At 37.2% G+C, this 25,295-nt stretch overlaps 1 protein-coding gene across 9 annotated transcripts; it reads right to left on the bottom strand.

Annotated features, from left to right (window-relative positions):
* Positions 1–4,813: 4,813 nt before the first annotated feature.
* LOC128607834 (carcinoembryonic antigen-related cell adhesion molecule 5-like) lies at positions 4,814–24,656 on the bottom strand. Of its 9 annotated transcripts, none has more exons than XM_053625038.1 (12): positions 24,190–24,647; positions 23,489–23,806; positions 22,330–22,608; positions 21,933–22,199; positions 20,485–20,760; positions 20,134–20,388; positions 15,213–15,342; positions 14,313–14,350; positions 13,078–13,265; positions 12,765–12,787; positions 8,159–8,267; positions 4,814–5,417 (listed from the first exon to the last, which is right to left on the bottom strand). In XM_053625038.1, exons 1-11 carry the CDS (start codon positions 24,236–24,238, stop codon positions 8,210–8,212), a joined length of 1,881 nt encoding a protein of 626 aa, XP_053481013.1. In that variant the 5' UTR covers positions 24,239–24,647; the 3' UTR covers positions 4,814–5,417; positions 8,159–8,209. The 9 variants fall into 9 exon arrangements, with proteins under 9 accessions (XP_053481013.1, XP_053481040.1, XP_053481030.1 ...); XM_053625065.1 differs by having other exon boundaries at positions 13,102–13,265; positions 24,190–24,645; XM_053625045.1 differs by lacking the exon at positions 4,814–5,417 and adding an exon at positions 7,018–8,070 and having other exon boundaries at positions 24,190–24,652.
* Between the last annotated feature and the right edge of the window lie 639 nt (positions 24,657–25,295).

Below are 25,295 nucleotides of genomic sequence, written 5' to 3'. Positions count from 1 at the left end.
CAAACTATTCTGGTTGGCAGAAAAAAAAATAATTCTGAAAGTGATTCCAACGATATCGTTTCTCTGTGCCATTATGGTTATAGGTGTGGTGTGGACTCTGCTGTTCTTTAATATTTAGAATGATTTTTAGAAGTAGATCTTTATCGTTATATTTATCAGCCTTGGTGTGAACAGGCCTTAACACAGTGGTTTGACAAAATCCAACATTATGAGGACATTTCTGAAATTATGAGGACATCTGGTGGTCAGCCAATCAAAAGCCGCGATACCACACACACACCCGAATATTCATGAGCAGGTGCAGTATCACAGACCCAACTACAGGGGCACTGTCTCATACACACGCTTAACACAAATTCAGGTCATTGTTAATTATGGGGACTTCTATAGAAATTTTGGATTTCAGTTCCCACTACATATACAAGCACTGCTACGTTGCCCGAATTATGAGGAGGCTCTGTCCTCATAATACAAAATGTCCCCGTAGTGTGGCGTGTATTCATATGAAATGTCCTCATAAATCACAAAAACCAACACACACACACACACACACCACACACACACACACACACACACACACACAGTTTTCACTGTAATACGATATGTAATAACGAACGTTTGAGTCCACTCTCGGCATGGTAATTTAAAAAAAACACATCTGAGTAATTATCCAACCAGTTCTTTGTATTGTGTCAGTTATATAGAGTAACTCATTTACTCAGGGAAACAAAAGACAATGGAGCAAGACTACAGAGAGAAAGAGGCAGAGCAAGTTACGGAGGACGAGAAAGACACATATATTATAAATAAGCCATCCTTTCTGAGTTTGTTTAAAAGTTGTGAGTGCATGTTTAAATCTTAGTGTGTGTGGTTTGCCTGCACACATCTATGCCTCTACTTGGTGTAGTAGGTTTCATGGTAGGGTATGGAGCAGAGAATACATCTGCCCACAGGCGCTTTTTTGGGGTTTTTTTTTTTTTTTTGGTTAAAAAGTCACTAAAGGGGTCTGAAAAGTCGCTAAGTTGGCAACACTGGTCTGCACTGACAGCTAGATAAAAGGCAGACTAAGCGCCGCCTCTCACCAGTGAAAAGAAAATACAGAGGGAGCGAGAACACAGGTTTTTTCCATTTATCTTTAATTTATTTATTCATTTTCATTTGATTCATTTACATGTGATTCATTTATGTATGATTCATTTACATGTGATACATTTTCATGTGATTCATATTCAAGTGATTCATTTTCATGTGATTCATTTACGTATGATTCATTTACATGTGATTCATTTACTAATTTGCTTCTCTTTAAATCCAGTTTTAGACTGTGATATTACAAAGGTCTTTCCAGATTATTACTTGCTACACTGTATGAGATAACCCCAGTAAAATTGTCTGAATTCTATAATATAATTTGTTCACCATATTAGGTTTAAATCCTCTAAAACCAGATTCGCAATTAAATAACATTACTCTGTTCCAATTCACATCCTTCAAAGCATTGGCATGTTCTGCTTACTCTCACAATCCACCAAATTCCCACAACCAAAGTCTCCATAAACAAATGAGACAGCAGTGTATCCTACAAAAACCGAACGTTGTCCACAATGTGAAAACAACTCGGAGAGTAAGCTGAACTAACCAACAAAATTACCAAGACAAAAAGTTCCAGTAAGAGAAAAAGCCCCTACCGACTTCAAGTCTGATAAACAGTCTGCACACAATAACAAATATAATGTCCTTAACTTTTAAAGACTTGTAACAAATAATATAACAGTGTAGCAAGTAAAGCCGAGGAGATAACACTAATAAAATTAAATAAACAGAAACTCTAACCCAGGTTTTTTCCATTTATGCTCAATCTATTTGAAAAGCAATAAAATACACCGAGTACCCAAATGATGTCCTTTCTGTGTTTTTCTTGAAAAAATTCACACCCCCCTTCCGAGCTCTCCACATCCCACCAGGGGTGCGCGCCCCCGGTTGAGAACCACTGGGATAGAGTAAGCTTACCTGTAATTGTCAGCAGCAGATTTATATACATATCCATCTGTCTCAAAATGCAAGTTAATATCTTGCATTTCTTCAGAATTATGAGTATAAAAAATAACAGGAAATTAGTAGATTCCCAGATTGCACAATGTATTCTGATATAATATATTATTAGTAAAATATTTTTTATACACACACACATTATATATATATATACAGTATCTCACAAAAGTGAGTAGACCCCTCACATTTTTATAAATATTTGATTATACCTTTTCATGTGACAATACTGAAGAAATGATACTTTGCTACAATGTAAAGTAGTGAGTGTACAGCTTGTGTAACAGTGTAAATTTGCTGTCCCCTCAAAATAACTCAACACACAGCCATTAATGTCTAAACTGCTGGCAACAAAAGTGAGTACACCCCTAAGTGAAAATGTCCAAATTGGGCCCAAAGTGTCAATATTTTGTGCGGCCACCATTATTTTCCAGCACTGCCTTAACCCTCTTGGGCATGGAGTTCACCAGAGCTTCACAGGTTGCCAGTGGAGTCCTCTTCCACTCATCCATGACGACATCACAGAGCTGGTGGATGTTAGAGACCTTGTGTTCCTCCACCTTCCATTTGAGGATGACCCACAGATTCTCAATAGGGTCCAGTCCTTCACCTTCACCCTCAGCTTCTTCAGCAAGGCAGTGGTCGTCTTGGAGGTGTGTTTGGGGTCGTTATCATACTGGAATACTGCCCTGCGGCCCAGTCTTCAAAGGGATGGGATCATGCTCTGCTTCAGTATGTCACAGTACATGTTGGCATTCATGGTTCCCTCAATGAACTGTAGCTCCCCAGTGCTGGCAGAACTCATGCAGCCCCAGACCATGACACTCCCACCACCATGCTTGACTGTAGGCAAGACACACTTGTCTTTGTACTCCTCACCTGGTTGCCGCCACACACGCTTGACACCATCTGAACCAAATAAGTTTATCTTGGTCTCATCAGACCACAGGACATGGTTCCAGTAATCCATGTCCTTAGTCTGCTTGTCTTCAGCAAACTGTTTGTGCGCTTTCTTGTGCATCATCTTTAAAAGAGGCTTCCTTCTGGGACGACAGCCATGCAGACCAATTTGAGGCAGCGTGCAGCGTTTGATCTGAGCACCGACAGGCTGACCCCACACCCCTTCAACCTCTGCAGCAATTCTGGCATCACTCATATGTCTATTTCCCAAACACAACCTCTGGATATGACGCTGAGCACGTGCACTCAACTTCTTTGGTCGTCCATGGCGAGGCCTGTTCTGAGTGGAACCTGCCCTGTTAAACCGCTGTATGGTCTTGGCCACCGTGCTGCAGCTCAGTGTCAGGGTCTTGGCAATCTTCTTATAGCCTAGGCCATCTTTATGTAGAGCAACAATTCTTTTTTCAGATCCTCAGAGAGTTCTTTGCCATGAGGTGCCATGTTGAACTTCCAGTGACCAGTATGAGGGAGTGTGAGAGCGATGACACCAAATTTAACACACCTGCTCCCCATTCACACCTGAGACCTTGTAACACTAATAAGTCACATGACACCAGGGAGGGAAAATGGCTAATTGGGCCCAATTTGGACATTTTCACTTAGGGGTGTACTCACTTTTGTTGCCAGCGGTTTAGACATTAATGGCTGTGTGTTGAGTTATTTTGAGGGGACAGAAAATTTACACTGTTACACAAGCTGTAGACTCACTACTTTACATTGTAGCAAAGTGTCATATCTTCAGTGTTGTCACATGAAAATATATAATCAAATATTTACAAAAATGTGAGGGGTGTACTCACTTTTGTGAGATACTGTATATTGATAAGATTTTATACATGACTATGTTCTCATATAGGTAACTATGCAGGAACTAAGCAAGAACAAATATGCGGTTCTTAAGCCTTATTCAGGAGATTCATTTATTCATCTTCACTTTATCCTGGACAGGGGTCTTGGTGGATCTGGAACCTATACCAGAAAACATTGAACGTGCGCGCACGCGCACACAGGCATGCAGGCACGCACACATTCACACCTAGGGGCAATTTAGAATTGGCAATGTACCTAAAAGCATTTCTTCTGGAATATTTGGGGAAGTTTGCTTCTGTTGAAAAAAAAAATACTATGACAGATTATAAAATACTAAATGTAATTTTATGCATTTCTAAAATCATAAGGAAATGTGATCAGTCATCAGTACCATATCCTGCCATTCCAACATGATAATACCATAAAAAAGCATGAACTGCAATTAGAACAGCACCTTGTCAAGTTACTTAAATATATTTTCAAATAAGTGTAATTTTGAATTCATATGAAATATTTTCAAAAATGTATGCATTCTGTCCTCTGCCTACGTGTCTTTGAGTGTGCATGGACAGATAGCTAAACACATTTTAGTTAATCAAAAAGGTTTGGATGAACACTCAGGCAAAGAATTAAAGTTGACATCTGTGTTAGATTCTAGAATGTTAGATTCTTGAACTTAAAATGAACTTTATTGATTATTTAGTCATAGACATCAAGCAGAAATATCTAAATAATTCATCAAAAAATGTAAATTGTATGCACTTGTCATTCTAGAGGTCATAGATGAAGATGAGTTTATTTTTTATTTTTTTAATTATAATGAGATTCTGTGGATTTCAAACAAATGTTGAAAGAAGGCTGCGATCCTAAACTTTGCCATTCATACAAACTGATTTGTGTGATTTCCTACCAAGGATTGTCAAAATTTAAATAAAAAATTTATACAGACATTTTGGATAAAATTACATAGGCCTAGATGAAACACAAAAATATGTTAACAAAAATATTAGCATTTTTTATTAGTAAGGAAAGTTACAGTACAGTATTTGAGATCAATGGGTTTTTATTGTTATATGCTGGGAACCACTGCACTTATTTTATTTGAACATGCAGTAAATGTCTAACTTTCATTGCTATTACATTCGTACTATATATATTTATACAATTTTCTTTATACTTTGCTGCTTGATGGAGAATTGCATGCTGAATCTCATTGTACTTTGTTGTAATTTGTATTCGTAAGTAATATTGTACATTTTAATACATTTGTATATAATATTAAAAGCAAGAAAATCTAAGGACTAAATTCAGACTCAACACTGAGGGTTCCATTGAAATAGCCAACAATACCCACTTCTATTCAAGCAGAATCTGCAGTGAAACCATTCAGTTACTTCAAGAGCTTGGACTCATGATTTTTCCTTTCACAACAATGGCAGGTCGATCAAATCCACAAATGTCTCTTGCAGAATTGCTGAACTGTGTGCTTACTTTTTAGCAGTCGACTGGCAGCCTTGGTCAGTGTGGTCCACATCTAATGCTGTTGCTTCACTCACATCAGCATAAATGATTTGTGTGACAGGATTAGATGTTGCTGTCTGGAAAAGATGAAGGGACAGTTATGCTGCAGGGATAATCTTCATACAAATCATTTGTTTGTCCCTTAATATGGTTTCCAAAAGATATATTTTCCAGTATATACCATCCTTACTTTCGTTATTATGTTCCTTTAACGGTCATTCCTAATATGTTAGTGATCTAGCTGAAGACAAACTGCTATTCAGTATTCCCAATGCTAAAAGTGAAAAGTGCATGGACTCTTGTTTTAGGCATGTATTAATATGACTGGATTTTGCAACAATAGCAGCTACCAGCTGCCATTGCTGCTAGCTGGTTAATTATTTTCCAGCTTCATTATTACTTGACTAAGCTGATCAATAAATGTTTATGATTCTCTTATTGCCTTACTGTTGTGTTATTTTCTTAATAATTCAGTAATTCAGAACATATTTCCTTTCGACCAACACTTGCAACGATGGTCTACCAGTTTGTTGCAGCTGGTGGCTGGTCAGGACAAGCTGGAGTTACTTTACTAATTCTATAATTTTTTTAATTATATAAAACAAAAGACAATTCACTCGCAGTAAATAGATCAAGATATATCAAGTTTCTACCTACATTTATATCTACATATCTATCTACCTATCGGTCTGTCTGTCTGTCCATCTGTCTGTCTATCTATCTATCTATCCATCCATCTGTCTATCTATCTATCTATCTGTATCTGAAACATCTAAAATATAAGTTCTGATTTAATGTGCCATCAGTGCAGCTGATCTCTCCCCACTTTTGTGTGGTTAGACAATGTGTGTTAAAGTGTTATTCCTAAGTGGCAGTGTTTTGCTATCTTTTGGCTTCAGGCCAATTCCGTTTTGGAAGCAGTTTCTACAATTTCTACAATTTCTAATTTCATTTTTTACAATTTAATTTTTCGATTCTGTTACGTCACGGCAAACTCGCGGCTGCAGTTCCCAGCGTGTAGTGCCACCCAGGGACATGGCGGAAGAGGACTACACTTCCCAGCCATGCTCGCGCTCGAGTTCGCCGGAGTTCTGATTACGAACGCCTGCACTACATCAAAAGTTATAAAAGCGCCTCGTTAACGTCAGCCGCTTGCGAAGTAAATGCTCAGCAGCCTCGTCTCTGTTCATGCACCAAGCCTTAATTTCATATACGTTTACCGGGTTTCAAGATTCGCTTGTCTTTAGATTACGCTTCTGTCTACGCCCCGTTTAACCCAATTGCCAGTCCGCGTTTGTCTCCGCCATGGAATTGTAACAGACTCACACTAGCCACATAAAGCACAAGCTGTTGCAAATGGGTGGAAAATACTTGAGTAATTCTACATAATATTTACTTATAGAAAATAATGTTGGCGTATTTATTCTTGAGTATTATTTAATTAAATACTTGTACACTTACTTAATTATATTTCCAAGAAAAAAAAACCTTATTTTTACTCCTCGGATTTTTATTTAAGCATTTAAAGTACTATCAAGTTTCAAAGGTCTCTTCTTTTCTCATTCAGCCAGTGTCTGTATGTTGTACAGTATATTAGTGGAATGGGCTCAGTTTAGCATCCCGTCAAGTGAAAAAAAAAGAAAAAACTATCAATAGTCATGACAACTCATCACTGGTCATGAGCTTCTCATGCTATACATTGCTGTTAGCGCTATATTTATCTGTTTGCATTTGAATACGGATAAGCCACTGGACTACAGTGTGGAAGTTGAGGGTGAGTGCTCCTGGACCTACCTTAGTCAAATGACTCAATATGCTAGACCAGTGGTTCCCAAACTTTTCCAGGGCAAGGCCCCCCAAATGGCATTAACATTTGACCGAAGCCCCCCTTTAGCAAGATGTCTTTAAAACACATTAAAAATACAGACTTCTGAACATATATCCCTTTTTATTAATAATTACATCTTACATCTTTACATTACATTACATTAGGAATTGATTGTGTCTGTGTGTGGTTGTCTGAGAGTGAGAATTTATTTTTCACACCAAATTGTTGAGGGCGCCCCCTGGCGGCCCCCACTTTGAAAACCACAGTGCTAGACTAAGCAAAGCTAGCTGATGTTAGCTAACTTGCTAACATTAACTAGCTATATTTAATTAAACTAGCCTGTTTTCTTTGCTAATGCCAGATTAGATTAGCATTGATTCCAGTAAGAAACATAATTGGCTAGTCAATGGTAAATACTGCACTAACAGAAAAACGGTGTATCTTCTAATAATTTTGGATAAGTAAAAGTTACTTTTCACAGGAAATTGACATTAGCTGAATTTCATTAGTTCAAACCATTTACTTTTTAATACTTGTGTACATTTTAAAAGTAGCAACTTTTTACATTTACGTGAGTACTTTTTTTGTTTGTTTTGATATGTCCACTTTTAATTGAGTACATATCTATACTGTCATGCAAGTATAACTTCTCAGTACTTTGGGCACCCCTACATGTGCATGCTCTTAAGAATGTCATGTAGTTACATATGTGTATGTGAAGCATAACCACTATACAAACCCATACAATAACACTATGTGCATACTTTGAACTAAACTTGCTCCACTTTTATATCATGTAGTGAAAATGTACTGTAATTAATTCTGTTGCTAGGCATTGGCACTACCAGAAGATTATGGAAAAAGAAAAACACAAATGCAGGTACTGCATACCACTTCAAGCACTGAAATATAAGCTTTTTGAATGTTAATATAACTTTTTGAATAAAATATAAATTATATAGTTGTTAATCAAATGTAATTGATGTTTACCCTTATTATGCTGAGACACATGAGCAGGTGCGTGAGCCATTGGCATGGCTGCTATTCCTTGCTGCCTTTGATTGTACCGAAGATGGCTGACGTCTGGATAGTACCACTCCTATAACAAAAAGAGGGACTGTGTAAAACAGCTAGTGGTACTAAATACATTCATTATGCTATACTATCAGTCAGCATTTTGGTTAACTAATTTTGTGGACTGTGCAATATAAACTAATGCATGACAACTCATTTATCTATTTACATTAGACGTGTAATGCAATGCCAGTATCTGTATATGTTTAGTGCTCAAAATATTCATATCTGTTTTCATATTTTTGTATCAGCAAAACAGGGCTGTTGGAAAAATAAGTCATTTTTCATTTACAAATTATAACAAATCACAATATGCGAAGAACATACTGTAAGTTCAATTCTTCAATAACTATTCAAGTCTCCAAACAAATGTCCTGGGGAAGTTTCTAACAAGCTTTCTTTCTTTTATCTAACGTGAAAGACTAAGCATGTAAATGTATTTCACAGCTGTCCTGATGTTTAGGCTACATTTGAGAATAACCATCTAATAATATTTAATTTACATTTTCATTTACATAATAATATTACAAACTTTTTGTGTTTGTTACATTCCAGAAAGACCAGAAAAGTTTGCTGCACCAGAATCTACTTTAAACCTGAGATGCACTCTGCAAGTCAAAATGGTATGAATTCCTGAGAGCATTTTCTTTTAACAACAATGGAGAACAAACATTTTAGAACATATACAATGAATGAATAAGTTTTACAATTTATATATATTTTAAATTAATTCAGCTAATATTTTCTTAGCAGAGCCCTGCAGAGATATGCTGCCCTGTCCACAGTGTGTTGTCTGTGTGAGATAAGTGGAGCAGCTGTTCAAAAAGCACATTTATAATGTTTGTACAGTGATATAGTAAAAAGCTGAGTAAGGCATTGTCTTGCTTGGGCTAAAACCAAATAGTGCATCTCCTATTAGTATCATGTTAATTTTTTTATTTTTTTTTTTTAAGTACCATAAGTGGGGTTGGCAGGAAACCCAGGAAAATCCTCCTGAAAAGAGAGTGAAAAAGTAGGAAAAAAATATTTTCCTATGCCTGAACATTTTGGGCTTGTATCAAGTCTTTGTGCCGTTTTTGACTTGTAGTTAGGCTGGAAATTTTCCTGAAACCTGGAAACCCTCCCCATGAGCTAGGCCAAGCTATATTTTAAAAGGCCACAATAAAGTAAAAACCTTGAGCTTTTGAATTTGTTCATTTTGTATTGTCTTGGATTCCAGGTTACTAAGCCCCTAAAGGTTCACAATGAAAATTCTTTTTTTAAATGTATTTATTTACTTTTGTGTAATTAAGCAATAATCTTTGCATTCTCTTGCAATATATTTGTAAAGCTTATAAAAAAGAATACTCTAATTATTGTTCATTCTGTATTTGTTTAGGATGCTTTATCTGTTCAAGCCAAATTATGTATTTCTATTTGGTTACATCCCTAATTTGCAAGCTTTGGGAGGAATTCAGAATTTTCCAGAAGCTGTTGCTGAAAGTCTGAGATTTGATGAGTTATATCTGTTAATTTATCAATATATGATTATATGAGCTGAATCGTATTGCTACTGCATGACCAAGGACATAATTTAAACTGCTAGTTACGCATGTATTTGTAGTTCTGTGAATTCCGGATGACTGCCAGAGGCAGTGTAACACTATTGGATTATCGCAGCGCCAGCCAGATAGGTTGAGAGGATATATCAAACAAAGTCACATATTTATTTATGCTGAGCCCTGGGGGTTATAAGCCACAGTAGCTCAGCACTCTGCCTCAGTATGCCTTTCTCGCGCATTCCGAGTGACTAAGAACTCTGGCGGTCATCCGGAATTCACAGAACCAGAGTTACATGCATAACTAGCATTCTGTTTCATTCCTACTAACTGCCAGAGGCAGAGTAACACTATTGGATGACATATACCAACATAGTCATGAGGAATACCACCCACCCGATGAAAATTAAGTCCGCTCCTGAAGAACCGCAGAACAAACGGCATGATGAGCAGCAACGTTGACCTTATAAAACCGAGGAAATGTTCATGGAGAAGCCCAGGTAGCGGCAGTGCAGCTATCCGCCAAGGAAACGCCTCTAAAAACAGCCCATGAAGATGAGATGGCCCTGGTGGAATGGCAAGTTAGTCTCCAGGGCAATAGCCTCCCTGCCGCCTCGTAAGCCAGCACAATGGTCTCTATTATCCAGTATGACAACCTCTGCTTTGAGACTGGAGCACCTTTCTTCACACCACCATAGCAGACAAATAACTGGTCTGACTGTCTAAATTGAGCAGTAGAGTTCACATAGCATTTCAAGACACAAACAGGACACAAAATTTGGGCACTTGGGTCAGGCCCTGAAGAAGTATGAAAAGAGGCCAGTTCAATGTGCTGGTTTATGAACTGAGGAAGGACTTTTGGAAGAAAAGAAGGTTTGGGCCGTAGGACCACCCCGGGGTCATCCGGTAACTAAGCAAGACAGCACGTGGAACTCACTGACTCATTTTGCAGAAGCAATAACCAACAAAAAAGCAGTCTTCAAGGACATCCATTTAATATCAATGTTTTGCAAGCTCAAACTGGTAGGAATGCAAGCACGAGTGGCAAATCCCACACAGGAAAGTGAGGATCCCGAGCAGAGTTCAGATTGTATGCACCCTGCAGAAAACTGCAGACAAGACTGTGAGATCCCAGAGAAGATCCACCACCTGGAACATGATATGCAGAAATTGCAGTGACGTGGAAGCCGCCTTGCCCGCCTCCATTTAATGATGAAGAAAGCTTAAGATGCTTGGAATGTCATATGATGCAGGATCAAGCCCTTGCTCCTCACACCATGCATAAAAAAGCTTCCAATGGGAAGCATAAGTCTGTCATGTGGAAGAACTGCACTGTCTTTTGGATGAGATGTTAAACTGATGTTCTAACTCTCTGTGGTCATTAAAAAAAATCCCAGGACACATATCATAAAAGAGTAGGGGTATACCCCGGTGTCCTGGCAAAATTCTTCTATTGGCCCTTCTCTATTATTGCCCTCTAATAATCCTAATCTCTGAATTGGCTACACCACTCTCTCCTCTCCACTAATAGCTGATGTGTGGTGGGCGTTCTGCTGCACTATGGCCGCTGTTGCATCATCCAGGTGGATGCTACACACTAGTGGTGGTTGAGGAGATTCCCCCACCCTCCACCACACTATGTAAAGCACCTTGAGTGTCTAGAAGAGCACTATATAAATGTAACTGTAAACTAACTAACTAACTGTAACAAATAGTGAAAAATGAATCCATAAAGCTTGGTTAATTTTAACAAGGTATATTTAACGGATGTGATAACATTGACTCTTGATCATAAAGTTTCTTTATATATATTTTATAATATATTTCAATATATTTCCTCACACAATTTTCTTTAAAAACTTTGAATCTTATAATAAATCCAGATTGGCTGTTTTTTAGGTCTCTAACCGCTACTCCTGTGTCTGGCAGAATTTATGAGTATAAATGTATTAAAATCTCTGTCAACGTGGTTTTAAATGTCTAAAAATTATTTGTAAAAATTAAGATCTGGTACTTTACTAAAGATAGAAATACATAGTATATAAGCCTAGCCACAATTTAATTACAGTTTATTAAAACTGCAGTATTCTTCCGGATCAGAGCTATGTGGCCCAGCCTGATAATGACAAGCAGTGGCATCCTCCCAGCAACATAAACAACCCAACATTACTGGTGGAAATAGGTTATAAATTGAAAAATTAAATCTGCAATATTTTTATACAAATTGTGAGTCAAAATATTGTATGCTGTTATTTTTTTGTGTGTGTGATTTTCTTCTAATGCCACAGCACTTGCAGCAAGCAAAATAAATAATACAATAACATTGCATGTTGTGCATGCTTGATTACTGCTGTGCCCTTTTCAGTCATCTTAAAAAATGTACTACTCACAGATCACACTGCAACTGGCAAACTTATTTTTTCCTTCTGATTTTTTTTGCTCCTATTTTTTAGTAATGTCGCACTGGAAAATAAACATAAACTGTATAAAAAAGTCATAAACTACATAAGATTAAGTAACAGCAACTATTCTCTGATTGCTTCGGTTCAATCAATAACTGAAATCGCATAAAGGTGTTAAAGTTTGGTTAAAGAGCTATGACACTGCATTGGAGCACTGAAGGCTCTGTATGGATTCCTGTTCATGGAAACGCAGTTTGTACCTGGAGAAACAGTCCTTTGCTTTTTTCCTTATATTATTTACTAGAAAATATCATTGTCAATAACTACCAGAGTGGGAAGTGAAATTGCTCTGCCTACGTGGTGTATGAGGTCAAAGGTCCTCAGTGGCTTACGGTAAGAGATATCTATCTGCAGCAACTGGAAGAGTCTTTGCCACTTTAATTACTTCTGTATTATAAACACTATCAAGTCATTTGATGGTAAATTAATAAAGGCAAAGCAACTGTCAGCTACATGCTCTGAATAAACTCTCTTTGCATGGTGTATAGACTGTAAAACTGGAAATTTAAAAAAGTGACTCACATGCTGTTCTTCAGTTTGTGTTGCTGTGGGAAAAAAGCATCATTATCATTATGCAACAGAATATTAGGTTTAGGCATTTAGGCCAATAATAAAGTGAATTATTTGTGCATGTGACCTCTCAGCCATAACATTAAAACACTTGTTCACTAGAAATGTTCAGTAGAAATGTTCAGCAGAAATGTTCAGTAGAAATGTTCAGAAGAAATGTTCAGAAGAAATGTTCATCAGAAATGTTCAGTAGAAATGTTCAGTAGAAATGAAACTGGAGATTGTTTGTTTGAGCTGAAATAAAAAAAGAAAATAATAAAATCACTTGTGCCACCAAAACAGCTCTGACCGATCGAGGAATGGACTCCACAAGACCTCTGAAGGTGTGCTGTGGTATCTGGCACCAAGACGTCAGCAGCAGATCCTTTAAGTCCTGTAAGTTGCAAGGTGAAGCCTCCATTGATTGGACTTGTTTGTGCAGCACATCCCACAGATGCTTGATCAGATTGAGATCTGGGGAATTTGGAGGAAAAATCAACACCTTGAACTCTTTGTCATGTTCCTCAAATCATTCAAGAACAATTTTTGTAGTGTGGCGGGTCACATTATCCTGCTGAAAGAGGCCACTGCCATTAGGGAATACTTTTGCCATGAAGGGGTGTACTTTATCTGCAACAGTGTTTAGGTAGGTGGTACGTGTCAAATTAACTTCCACATGAAAGTCAGGACCCAAGGTTTACCAGCAGAACATTGCCCACACTGCCTCCGCCAGCATGCCTTCTTCCCATAGTGCATCCAGGTGCCATCACTTCCCAGGTGAGCAATGCACCCGGCCTTCCACATGATGTAAAAGCAAATGTGATTCATCAGACCAGGCCACCTTTTTCCATTACTCCATGGTCCAGTTCTGATGCTCACATGCCCATTGTAGGCTTTTTCAGTGGTGGACAGGGGTCAGCAAGGGCACTCTGACCGGTCTGCTGCTACACAGTCCCATAAGTGGCAAGCTGTGATGCACTGTGTGTTCTGACACCTTTCTATCAAAGCCAGCATTAACTTTTTCAGCAATTTGTGCTACAGTAGCTTTTCTGAGGGATCGGACCAGACGGGCTAGCTATCATTCCCCATGTGCATCTGTGAACCTTGGGCATCCATAGCCCTGTCGCCGGTTCACCGGTTGTCCTTCCTTGGACCGCTTTTGGTAGGTACTAACCACTGAATACTGGGAACACCCCACAAGACTTATCGTTTTGGAGGTGCTCTGACCCAGACATCTAGACATCACAATTGGACCCTTGTCGAAGACATTGAGATCCTTACGCTTGCTCATTTTTCCTGCTTCCAACACATGAACTTCCAACATGACACAACACTGACATTGTAACAATAATCAATGTTATTCATGTCACCTGTCACTGGTTTTAATGTTATGGCTGATCGGTGTCTATACAGTACAAAAAATGTGCCATATATAGATCTGAAATTACTTTAATTTGCGATCATATATAAGTCAGTTCACCCAGAACATATTTATAAATGACTGAAGTGCTTTACACATACCTCGATTTTGCTTATTTCCTCTGGAGGTTCTTTCTATCCTGCACAGAAAATGTATTACAATAAATCAAATTTAATAGTAATTGTTTATAAAGTAGTTAGCAGTCACATGAGACAAGTGTTTAAAATATCATTGAAACAATTATGATTTAAAATAAATAAATAACAACTAAATAAATAATTACAACTGCTACTACTACTACTACGACGACGACGACGACGAAGAAGAAGAAGAAGAAGAAGAAGAAGAAGAAGAAGAAAAAGAAGAAGAATCATCTTACTCCAATCCTGACATGAAATTTGGTTATAGATACTATTGATACTAAAACCTGTCTATGTAAAACCTCTGGCAGAATATTTGTGACATTTTTGTGAATTATTATATGATGATTTCCCAATTAACAGGGCTGCTGGTAATATTTGATAGAATAAAATAAACAATAAAATCAAAAAAAGTTATGTTAAAATGTATTGTGATCCTTACAATTTCTGGTCACACTTTCAGAAGCATGTATTACAACTTAAGAAAGCAAAGTAAAACATTTTTTTTTTTTAACAAAAGTCTAACATTTTGTTAAGAAAAGAACTGTTTGCACTGCTTTATTAAGCTGTAAATCAAACCAGTAAATGCTGGAGGATTAAAATACCCAGACAACAAATGCAACCTGCATCTGCTCCAGATTTACATAGTAGATTTGCATAATTTTTGCAAGGCCTAAGAACTGATCCATTTACAGTTCTGCATCAAAACAGATTTAGACAGCTCAGGTTAACAAAGAATTTTGTTACATCTGGCCCTAAATTTAAGTTATTTCGGGCCCAACTGTGAACCAGATTCTTTTCAGAAGTGATGAAAATGTTAATTACAAGGAAAAATACAAAGTTATAGTCTAATGTACTTACCTCATTTTGCGCTTAATAAAGCAGATAATCAAACCAGCAATTCCAGCAACACCCAATAAAACTCCAGAACCAATCCCAGCTATAGCTCCTGCAGACAGTGAATCTCTACCTCCACCCATAGAGACTTTTTCTATGAGGACACAAAGAAATAATTTAGAGAAAAATTTTGAGAACGTCTAGATTAAAAGTATATCCTGATATAGTCATACAGTATATACATTTTATGTAGGGTCACAATACATTCTTACACATGCACTGCCATTTACTTATGACTACTGTACATTTTTCTACACACACTACCACATCTGTGCATCACACGTCTAATGTGCAGTTTTAAGATTGTCACTCTAATATATTTCATACAAGTAATCTGTACCGTAATAGTCTGTAAATAACTTGGAGAGCTATTTCTGCATATTTTTATTCCTTCTTATTTGTTGTATATTGTGAGTTTATTGTGCACTTTTAAATATTGTGAACTTTTGTCTCAGTCCTCCCTGTTTCTCTTGTGTTGTGGCTGATGTGACACCAAATTAAGAGTAAGAGTAATACAGCTGGTCTGTTTAAGTATGCTGATGATATGGTTCTGGTGCAACTTTGTTCTAAAAATCAAGTAATGAGCGAGCAAACTTATCTTAAAAATGTGGTTGCTCTTGAAGACTGGTGTAAACTGAGTGCCTTGCATACAAATGTAAGGAAAACAAGAGATGATTTTCATTGTTAAATCTGGTGAACAATATGTGTTAGGGAAACTAAAGTTAAATGAGCAGGTTGTTGAGACTATGGAAAGTTTTAAATATTTGGGACCATATTTGGATACAAGTTTTAGTTTTTTGTGAGTATGTAGACAATATTTTAAGGAAAGCAAGTCAAAGGTTATGTCTTATGCGTAAACTTAAGAGTTTTGATGTTAGTCAATCCGTTTTGGAAATGATATACAAAAGTCATGTTGAGAGTATTTTAATGTTTAATATTATAGCCTGGTATGGTGACTTAGGAGTGAGGAATAAAAATAAGATGCAGAGGATTCTGAGAACTGCAGGAAAAATAATAGGACACCAGCAAACACAGCTTGATAAACTGTATTTGCTGGCAATGCACAGAAGAGCAACAAGGGATGTATTTGACTCTATACACCCACTTAACTCAGAATTTTTAATGCTTCCATCTGGAAGGAGGTATAAGGTCCCAAAATAACTTAGAAATGTGTATAAACATTCCTTTATACCAGTGGAAATTACAATATTAAATGAAAGGTAAGCAACTCCTTTTGAGAATAATTTTTATATTAATGTATTGTGTATGTGTATAACTTGTGTATTGTGTATGTGTATAATTGTGGGGGGTTTTTTGTGTTTGAGAAGCCAAAGAAGAATTTCCAAGTTGGTGGACCATAAAGTTAAGTTAAATCAATCAATTTCCCCTTGATGATCAATAAAGTACTCTTTATAATTACATTATACAGCATTTGGCAGATCCCCTTATCTAGAGCGACTTACAGAGTGAAAGGATATGACTTTTTTCTACATTTATATAACTGAGCAGCTATGTGTTAAGGGCCTTGGCAGGACTAGGATTTGAACGCACAACCTCACATTCAGTAGGCCAATGCCTTAACTACTGACTAAAAATTAAAACAATCTCAGCACACCAGATTTGATTTTAAACACCTCTACATTAAAAAAAAAATGTTGGGTTATCTTTTCTACCCAAATGCTGGGTTGAGCCTTTTGGGTCATTTAATTGGGTTATTTTTTCAATCGTGGGTAGTTTTGTGCAACCCAACAGCAGGGTTAGTGGCTGGGTCATTTTCACTGACAGTTGAATCAATGGTCAAATCAACTCAAAGCGGACTGTTTGAATTCGCCTCAGGTGGAACTAGCGGGTTTTGAGGCAAGGAAACTAAATGAACACAGGTAAGTTAGCGTTCATCACTATTTAGTGTTAAAGCTGCTGAAAATGCCTGGCCAAGTTTGTGATATTTATGCAGGGAGATCTATCAATGTATTCATTGGAAAACAGTAATTCAGCAAGTGATAATTAACTGTACATATCGGGACGGCTTCAAAAGTGAATATCATGTACTGCTTCCTCAGTGCTGGAGTTACACTACTAGTGTCTTGTGTTTATGTTGGGTGTGAAATATGGACTGAGGTTATTCTAAAATTCGCTGTGTCTGCATCTTATCTGAGGCTCTGAGTTAGGGTTAGCTAGCTGGATGCAGTAGGGATGAGTGATGCTAAGGGTTAGACGCTCACCTGAGTTGATAACATTACTTTAGCATACAGCTAAAGTATCAACTTTTGTTGCCATGAGTTTAGACATTAATGGCTGTGTGTTGAGTTATTTTGAGGGGACATTAAATTTACACTGTTATACAAACTGTACTCTCACTACTTTACATTGTAGCAAAGTGTAATTTCTTCAGTGTTGTCACATGAAAAGATATAATCAAATATTTACAAAAATGTGAGGGGTGTACTCACTTTTGTGAGATACTGTATATATTCAACATTTTTAAATAAAGATTGTTTGTTGACTGGTTGTTTGTCTTCACTGAGGCTTTGGAGGCAGAAAATCAAGAGAAGTGGAGCTTTTTGTGTGATTAGACTGTATGCAGTCACAATTCCAGTATCCCAAAATAGACACATTGATATTTTTTAGTTATATTGCAGCATTCGAATATTGGCAGTGAACGTTGTAAATCTCCTTAGTTTTATCTTAGATTATCATGACTTTTCATTTGTATTCCATTTTTGTTTTTCTTGCTTGCCCCCCAACCTGAGACCTGATTGGTCTGGAAGTACAAAAAAAGCTTGATGTCACTTGGTGTATGTCACTTTTAAACATCACTCAGATTCTGCCATAATCTTAAATCCATTTCCCTTAAGATTACATGTACAAAGTTCACTGGTTACTGTACTGACTTAAGTTTTTAACTCATTTGTACGTTCACTTTATGTCAAAATGTGTAGGTCTTATTTAGTTCTGTGCCGTCTCATGTGGTTAGTGTGTTGTTTTATGTAACACCATGATCCTGTAGGAACATTGTTTCGTTTCACTGTGTACTCTACCTGCTGTATATGGTTGAAATGACAATAACGCCACTTGACTTGACTTCACTTATGTATTTTAAGTAAAGAAAATGCCATGACTGGATTCTTAAGAACACACGATTCCTAAGGTTTTTTTTAGCCCAGCACTGTCAGAAAAAAGGTTGAAATAAATATTTATATGCAGGGAATATATGAAGTGAATAGAAAGGGAGACATCATTGCTGTGTTTTTTTTGTTTGTATGTTTTTGTTTTTTGTCTTTGTTAGATGAGTTGGTGATTGAAGATGTAAAGATGAAAACAAGATAAATATCAAGATAAATATGAATAATCTAAAATGCTGTAAATAAATATTCAGAATGCAACAGCACGCCTTGTTTTCCACCAGCCCAAAAGAACCCATGTCACACCCCTCTTCATCTCCCTCCACTGGCTTCCTGTAACTGCCCACCTCAAATTCAAGACCTTGATGCAGACATAAAAGACCTTGTCTGGAACGGCACCCCTCTACCTCAACACTCTCCTTGAGGTTTACATTCCCTCACACAACCTGCGATCAGTTGCCCCCCACCCCTACATAAAAAATAGAAATAAAAAAAAACCTTCTGCACTTACACACACACGTTGCTACTCAACTCAGTTAAAAATCCTGTTTGGTATCACTCAGGGGTGTAACCTGGCCTGGGCACTGTGGGCTGCAACCCCAAAGATTTTTTCTTTAGCCTCAAATAATTATCCACTTGGAGTGGTTTGTCACTACGCAACTGAACATCAGTAAAAGAAGACAGTGGTGTTGTAATTTTATATCTTCAGTGAACGGAGACGAGACCAATCAGACAGGGTTTACAGGAAAATACATAGAAACACTTGTGTCTTATTGGCTGACAGTCTCTCAATTCTGCCAAATGCTAGCTCACACAGTCAGTGTGAGGGAAAGTGGATATATGCTGTTTACTTATTTATTTTAAAACAGTAAAGGGGTTGAAACTGAAACAGTAACATCCTCTAATGCTGAGCAGGAAAACAAGGAATGTAAATGTCTATATGAGTTCCAGTTTACATGAACATGATATGAGCAGAGCATAAGGAAAGATAATGTACTTTGCATGGCACTGTAGCAGCTAAATCCATAGCTTAGTTGTGCTTCAGTTTGGCTAGCAACACCAAACTAGCCTAGTTAGAAAAGTTTTATATTTTATCGGAATGGTAGTCCTACAAACAGTGACAACACCCGAGGCAAGTTTTATGATAAATCCAACTTTTTCTGATCATGTCAGTGACAGCTAGGTTACCTCTGATTCCATAATAAAAAATTAGGCTACTAGCTGAGCTGAAAAAAATGCATGGAGAAGAATCTGGGCTCAGCCTCAGGTGATTAACCGTCTGGCTAACACCCCTGGTAGCACTACTTCTCTGCTCACTTTGCTTTTATTTCCTCAATTGTAAGTCACTTTGGATGAAAGTGTCTGCCAAATGAATAAATGTAAATATAAATATCATATGAAATAGCGATTTCTTATTACACAACTTCTATTTTACTTTGGACTTTACATTAAACATACATACTGTAAAAATCATGTGATTAATACAGGTTACGAGCCAGCATGATTTTGTACAGATAACATCTTTATGACTCAACATATTAAAATCCTCAATAGATCTTTAGCGTGACACCTTCTTCCAGCTGAAGAAATATTTAGTACAATTATATTTTTGTGTAAATTAGAGTGATGTAGGAATTATTAAGATATAATTATTTTCTAGGTCTATTTACATGTTACTTCAAAACATCTTATATTTTATGTCTGATTTATTTCAAACAGAAGAAAAGCCTATTTTATTTCTTTTATACAGCGTAAAATCTCACCTTTTACTTCCAAAACATGGGATGCAGAGGCATTACATCTGGTTACAGGATTGGAGGCAATGCAGGTGTAATTTCCAGTGTGCACAGAGGTGACCTGTTCCACAGTAAATACAGCTGTATTCACTTCAGGTAAAGTCCCATTAAACATCCATTTGTACGAGGCATTTGGTGTAGATTCAGTACGGCAAGACAGTGTCAATTTATTTCCTTCCTCCACTGCAAATGGTCCATCAATTATCACATTATCTGGTCCAACTGTAACACACAGTACAAAGTCATTGCCTGTCAAATTAAACTTAGATGTTTATTCAGTTTAAAACAAATCAACACTAGGAATATATTTGTACTTACAGTTAACAGTCATTCTGTATGTTGCAGTGTCAGAGCTGAAGGGGTTGCTGAGTGTACACTGGTATTCACCACTGTCTCTTCTACTCACCGGACTGATCATCACTGATCTGTTATCATTCGAGAATGTGATGTTGTCGCTAGCTGACAGTTTCTGATTATCTTTCATCCATTCAGCACTGTAGATGGTTCCATTTGCCTTACAGGATAATGTAGCAGAGGAAACATCTTCTATTAGATCATCTGTTGGTCCAGTAAGTGCTGCTCCAGATATTTTTTCTGTAAACTCCACAGAGGAAACAAATAAACATTAATTTAACAATGTGAATTGAGATGGAATTTTAATTAATTATAATTCTGTTAAAGTTATAACAATATTACACATAATCTGCTTATTATATTATATTTGCCAAAAAAAATTTTTAAGAACTTACTTCCAATTTGTCAAATACCAAATTAATTTTTAATCGAACCTAATAGCATTTTGATTCTGTCTATCGGTGACTTTTAGCTTTTGGGCTATAACAGCACTTTAAACATTTCACTTACTGTTTTAGAAATCCCAAGAACCTTTTCAGTTTTGAATTTCCCAGATATAGCTTGATTTCCTAACCAATTACCTATTTTCAGACATCTTGTAGATAAATTACATTTATACCACAGCACTGTTGAATTCTGAAATCTGATTTGTCATTAGATGTTGATTAATTTTTTATAGCAACAGCTCTGACAGTGGTGCCGACTGCAAATCAAATAACAGGTTTACATCAATGCTCTCGTTCTAAAATGATAGCGTTTCTATAGTAACATCTCATTCACAGGGACGTGTATGGTGGACACTCAACATAATCTAAGCCTAATAATAAACAAAAGATGATATTTGATGAAAAATGTCTTGAAATCTGTGAAATCTTCTGAAAGATGACATTTACTTAACATTGATGAAAGGATTCTCAGGTGTTAGTGCTTTGTGTAGCAGTCACCACAGGACACTCTGCTTCATGCTGGAGTACATAATTTACTATTTCCCTATAACAGCATGCCCTGTTTTATATGTGTTGTATTCCTTACACAGTATGTACACAAATTATTCAACTACTAGTTAAATACAGCAGTTCTGCTATTTTATGAGTCCAAAATGTAGCATATTTTTAAACACCAACAAATCCATCCATCCATCTTCTATACCGCTTTATCCTTTTCAGGGTCACGGGGAACCTAAAGCCTATCCCAGGGAGCATCGGGCACAAGGCGGGGTAGGGCACAATCCATTGCAGGGCACAATCACATACACACTCACACAACCATTCATACTCTACTAACGCTTTGGACATGCCAATCAGCCTACCATGCATGTCTTTGGACTGGGGAGGAAATCAAACCGTGAAAAATCTGTATATTTTTTCTTTGTTGTTGTTGCACATGAATTCAATAACTAAACTAGAACTCACCTAGTACAGTGATGCTGATGGGTTCAGACATGGAGTAATTCAGGCTCTGCTTGTTATAGGCGATGCAGGTGTAATTGCCACTCTGACTGCTCTGAATGTTGCTCAGTCTGATCTCTTGGCCCATTTCACCAAGCTTTGCTCCATTCACAGCCCACTGAAACTCAGCAGCAGGGTTGGACTCAGCTGAGCAGGTCAGTATGAGGTTAGACCCAGAGCTGTAGAAGGGTCTCACTGGATCTGCTTCAACAGCAACATTTTCTGGACCATCTGCAATGGAACAGTCCATATTTAGTCTGCTTTAGAGCCATCATGGTCTTGTGAAGACCAGGTATATCATGCATGTTTGTTGGATAAACCTCATGATTTTCAACAAGTTGCATGATATGAAATAACTCACAGTAAATGGTGAGCTTCAATGGAGGACTCCTTGCTTTGCCGTAGATGCTGGATGCTTCACACTGGTATGGGCCTGTGTCATATCTGATCCCACTAGTAATGGTCAGACTGCTGTTGTTGTCTGTTAGCTGAACTCGCTCCCCTGCTCTTACCTCAGAGCTGCCATTCAGCCAAATAAATGTAAGAAAGGAGCCAGATGCAGAGCAGACGAGACTCACAGTGCTGCTGAATTCAACCAGCTCTGTTTTACTTGGTACTATGATAACATTGGAGGGTGGCACTGGGGGATTAAAAGGTAATACAGGGCTCAGGTGGACACCAGTATACACAAGATTTGAAAGTTCATTTATCATCAAAACATAAGCATAATCACTGTACCAACACTATTAGCTCTCATGATCTTAGATAGTAATCACTGTTTCACTGTTTTAGCCATACTGACCAACATAACAAAATGCAGAGTAAAAATAATCTATCAGTAAAAATGAGCAAGTACTCCTTGCCAACTTATTTTTAGTCTAATAAATCTGCTATTAAAGAACTACAATTTTTTTATGTGGACACCAGTCACCGATCTTCAGTCACCAGTTATGGAGCTTTCAAAAGAGGATATTTTACTGCAAAATGGCAGCAGAAGTCAAAATGGCGCAAGTGGTAGTGTAGCATATTATTTATAGGATGATCATTACAGAAATCTGTTACCAAAAATGGTTCTAAACTCTACAGTTCCTGTATTTTTTATAGTTCAATATTTTACTATAAATTTAATGTTCTGAATTTGAGACATTAGAGGCAGACATGACAATATTCTGTCTCTAATTCAAATACATGTTCTATTAACTGAAACAACTGAACTATTTTTGTATTAGTGTTGCATCAGCAATAACATCCAATGCATGTTCATAGTCATTTAACGCAAGAATGATCTGATAAATAAAATGTTCTACAATTTGAAAGGTGTGTATTCCAATTCAGCTGTGAAGATGTAATGCAGTACAAATCTGTGTACTTTTAATCCTTACACACGTGTATAAAAACTGATTATAGTTACCTATAAGCATTAAAGACTCTTCCTTGCATTTACAAATTGAGGACTGTACAAGATTAAATAAAAAAATCTTCCTGTAGTTGTGTTAAAAAGAAAAGTTTTCTTTACTCACCAAACACATGCAGTGAGGTTTTACTTTTGAATATCTTTGTCGGAGTTTGTACAATCAGAGAATATGTTCCAATATCACTCTCAGTCAGGCTCCTGAGCTCCAGAGCATAAGTGGTGGGGTCCAGACTGACTCTGTCAGTGTACGGTGGATATATTGTAATTCCACTCGGAGGTCCATAAAGAATGGTGATCTCATTAAAAATCCAATTGATCGACAAATGTGGGCGATCCGGAATAATGATTGGGGTAATCACCACATTCTCCCCAACTGCTGTATTTATTATCTCAGGTAATAACAGCTCTTTTCCAAAACATACTCCTGTGTGAAGAAATAAATAAGCGAAGAACAAAAACTAAATAAAACAAAACACTCTGTAATAAAAACACTCTTCAACAACAACAACAACCACAATAATAATAATAATAATAATAATAATAATAATAATAATAATAATAAGTAAGAAAGCATGTATATACATGAGAGAGAGAGAGAGAGAGAGAGAGAGAGAGAGAGAGCATAAAAAACGCAAAGTTTCCAGATACAGGACGTTTCAGACCAAGTCCCTTTGTGGCTATAGGAAGGGAAACTGTGTAAACTGCACTGCGCTGTAATGTTTATTTCTTCTATTATGCTGCAGGAAGCCACGCTGCAGTTACTCACTGTATTCATCTTCACAGATATGCGAAGAATATAGTGTTCACCTGTACATGACAGCAGAAGCAGAGAGCAGCACACAGCGTGTAAATCCATCAGGAGAGATCCGGAGCTCCACCACTGCTTCTCAATAAGCGTCTCTACAGAAAGATCTGTGCTGATTAATCACCCGATGTGAAACCGAATAGTGCCGATTAGACTCGAGTTAGAAAGCAAACGACTGAAAAAGCAAAAGTTAACTGAGTAAGCAGACGAAACAGCAGGTCTGTAAACAGTGTCATTAAAGCACGCATGCAGGAGTGAACAGCCTACAGGGAAAACTATCAGAGTAATCCTGCACGGTTTAACACTGGAATAAAGTTGGTTTGACGTTGGACGTTCGATATTCTCAGAAATGCGGAAATTAAGGGACCGTCTCTAAAGTTACACACGACATTGTTTTACACGTTTCTAACTTCAGTAGCATTTGAAGGGAATGATGTACAGTCACACAACCAACTGTAAAGTGTTCATCTAGGTGTCAGGTATGATGCACACGTTTCGATTTTTTATATTTAACCCTACAATGCATGAACCAAAAAACCTTCAAGAATGCATAAAGGGGGTCAAAATGACCCGTACTGGATTGAATGGTTTTCTTCAAAAAATAGATGTCCTATTAATGAAATAATGTGTGTACATATACTCGGTTTCCTTCTTCAAGTATATGTTCCACTTCAAAAGAAAAAGGCACAGGAAGAGAATCTGGCCAATTCTTCTGGTGCTATGTTAAAGGTACATGCAGGAGTATGTCTGTATCAGAACTTGCAGTTGAAGTATCATCACTTTCTGATCTCATTACTTTCAATGTGCCCATCTCCGGCAATTCCTCAATGTCTACAAGTATGCTAAGCTGCCCATCAAAGTCAGGATCCTAATACAGGAGGCTGAAGTCACAGTTCAGTCTTGGCTTGAACTTCTCTTGCATTATGCTCTTCAGCTCTTCTACTTAGCTCACTCATTTAAAGTAAGCTTTATGGCAACATCTGTGACAACATATACACGTAGCACAAATTTCTAGGGAGCAGCCATCTCCTTTTTGGTCCCAGCGTTTTGTGTTACACACACTGAAAATGTTAATTCAGTTTGTTTTAATATATTTATAGATGGAAAA

Source organism: Ictalurus furcatus, chromosome 1 (assembly GCF_023375685.1).
Source record: "Ictalurus furcatus strain D&B chromosome 1, Billie_1.0, whole genome shotgun sequence".
Lineage (NCBI taxonomy): Eukaryota > Metazoa > Chordata > Actinopteri > Siluriformes > Ictaluridae > Ictalurus > Ictalurus furcatus.
Note: the sequence above shows the minus strand (reverse complement) of the source record. Positions and strands in the feature narration are given on the sequence as shown.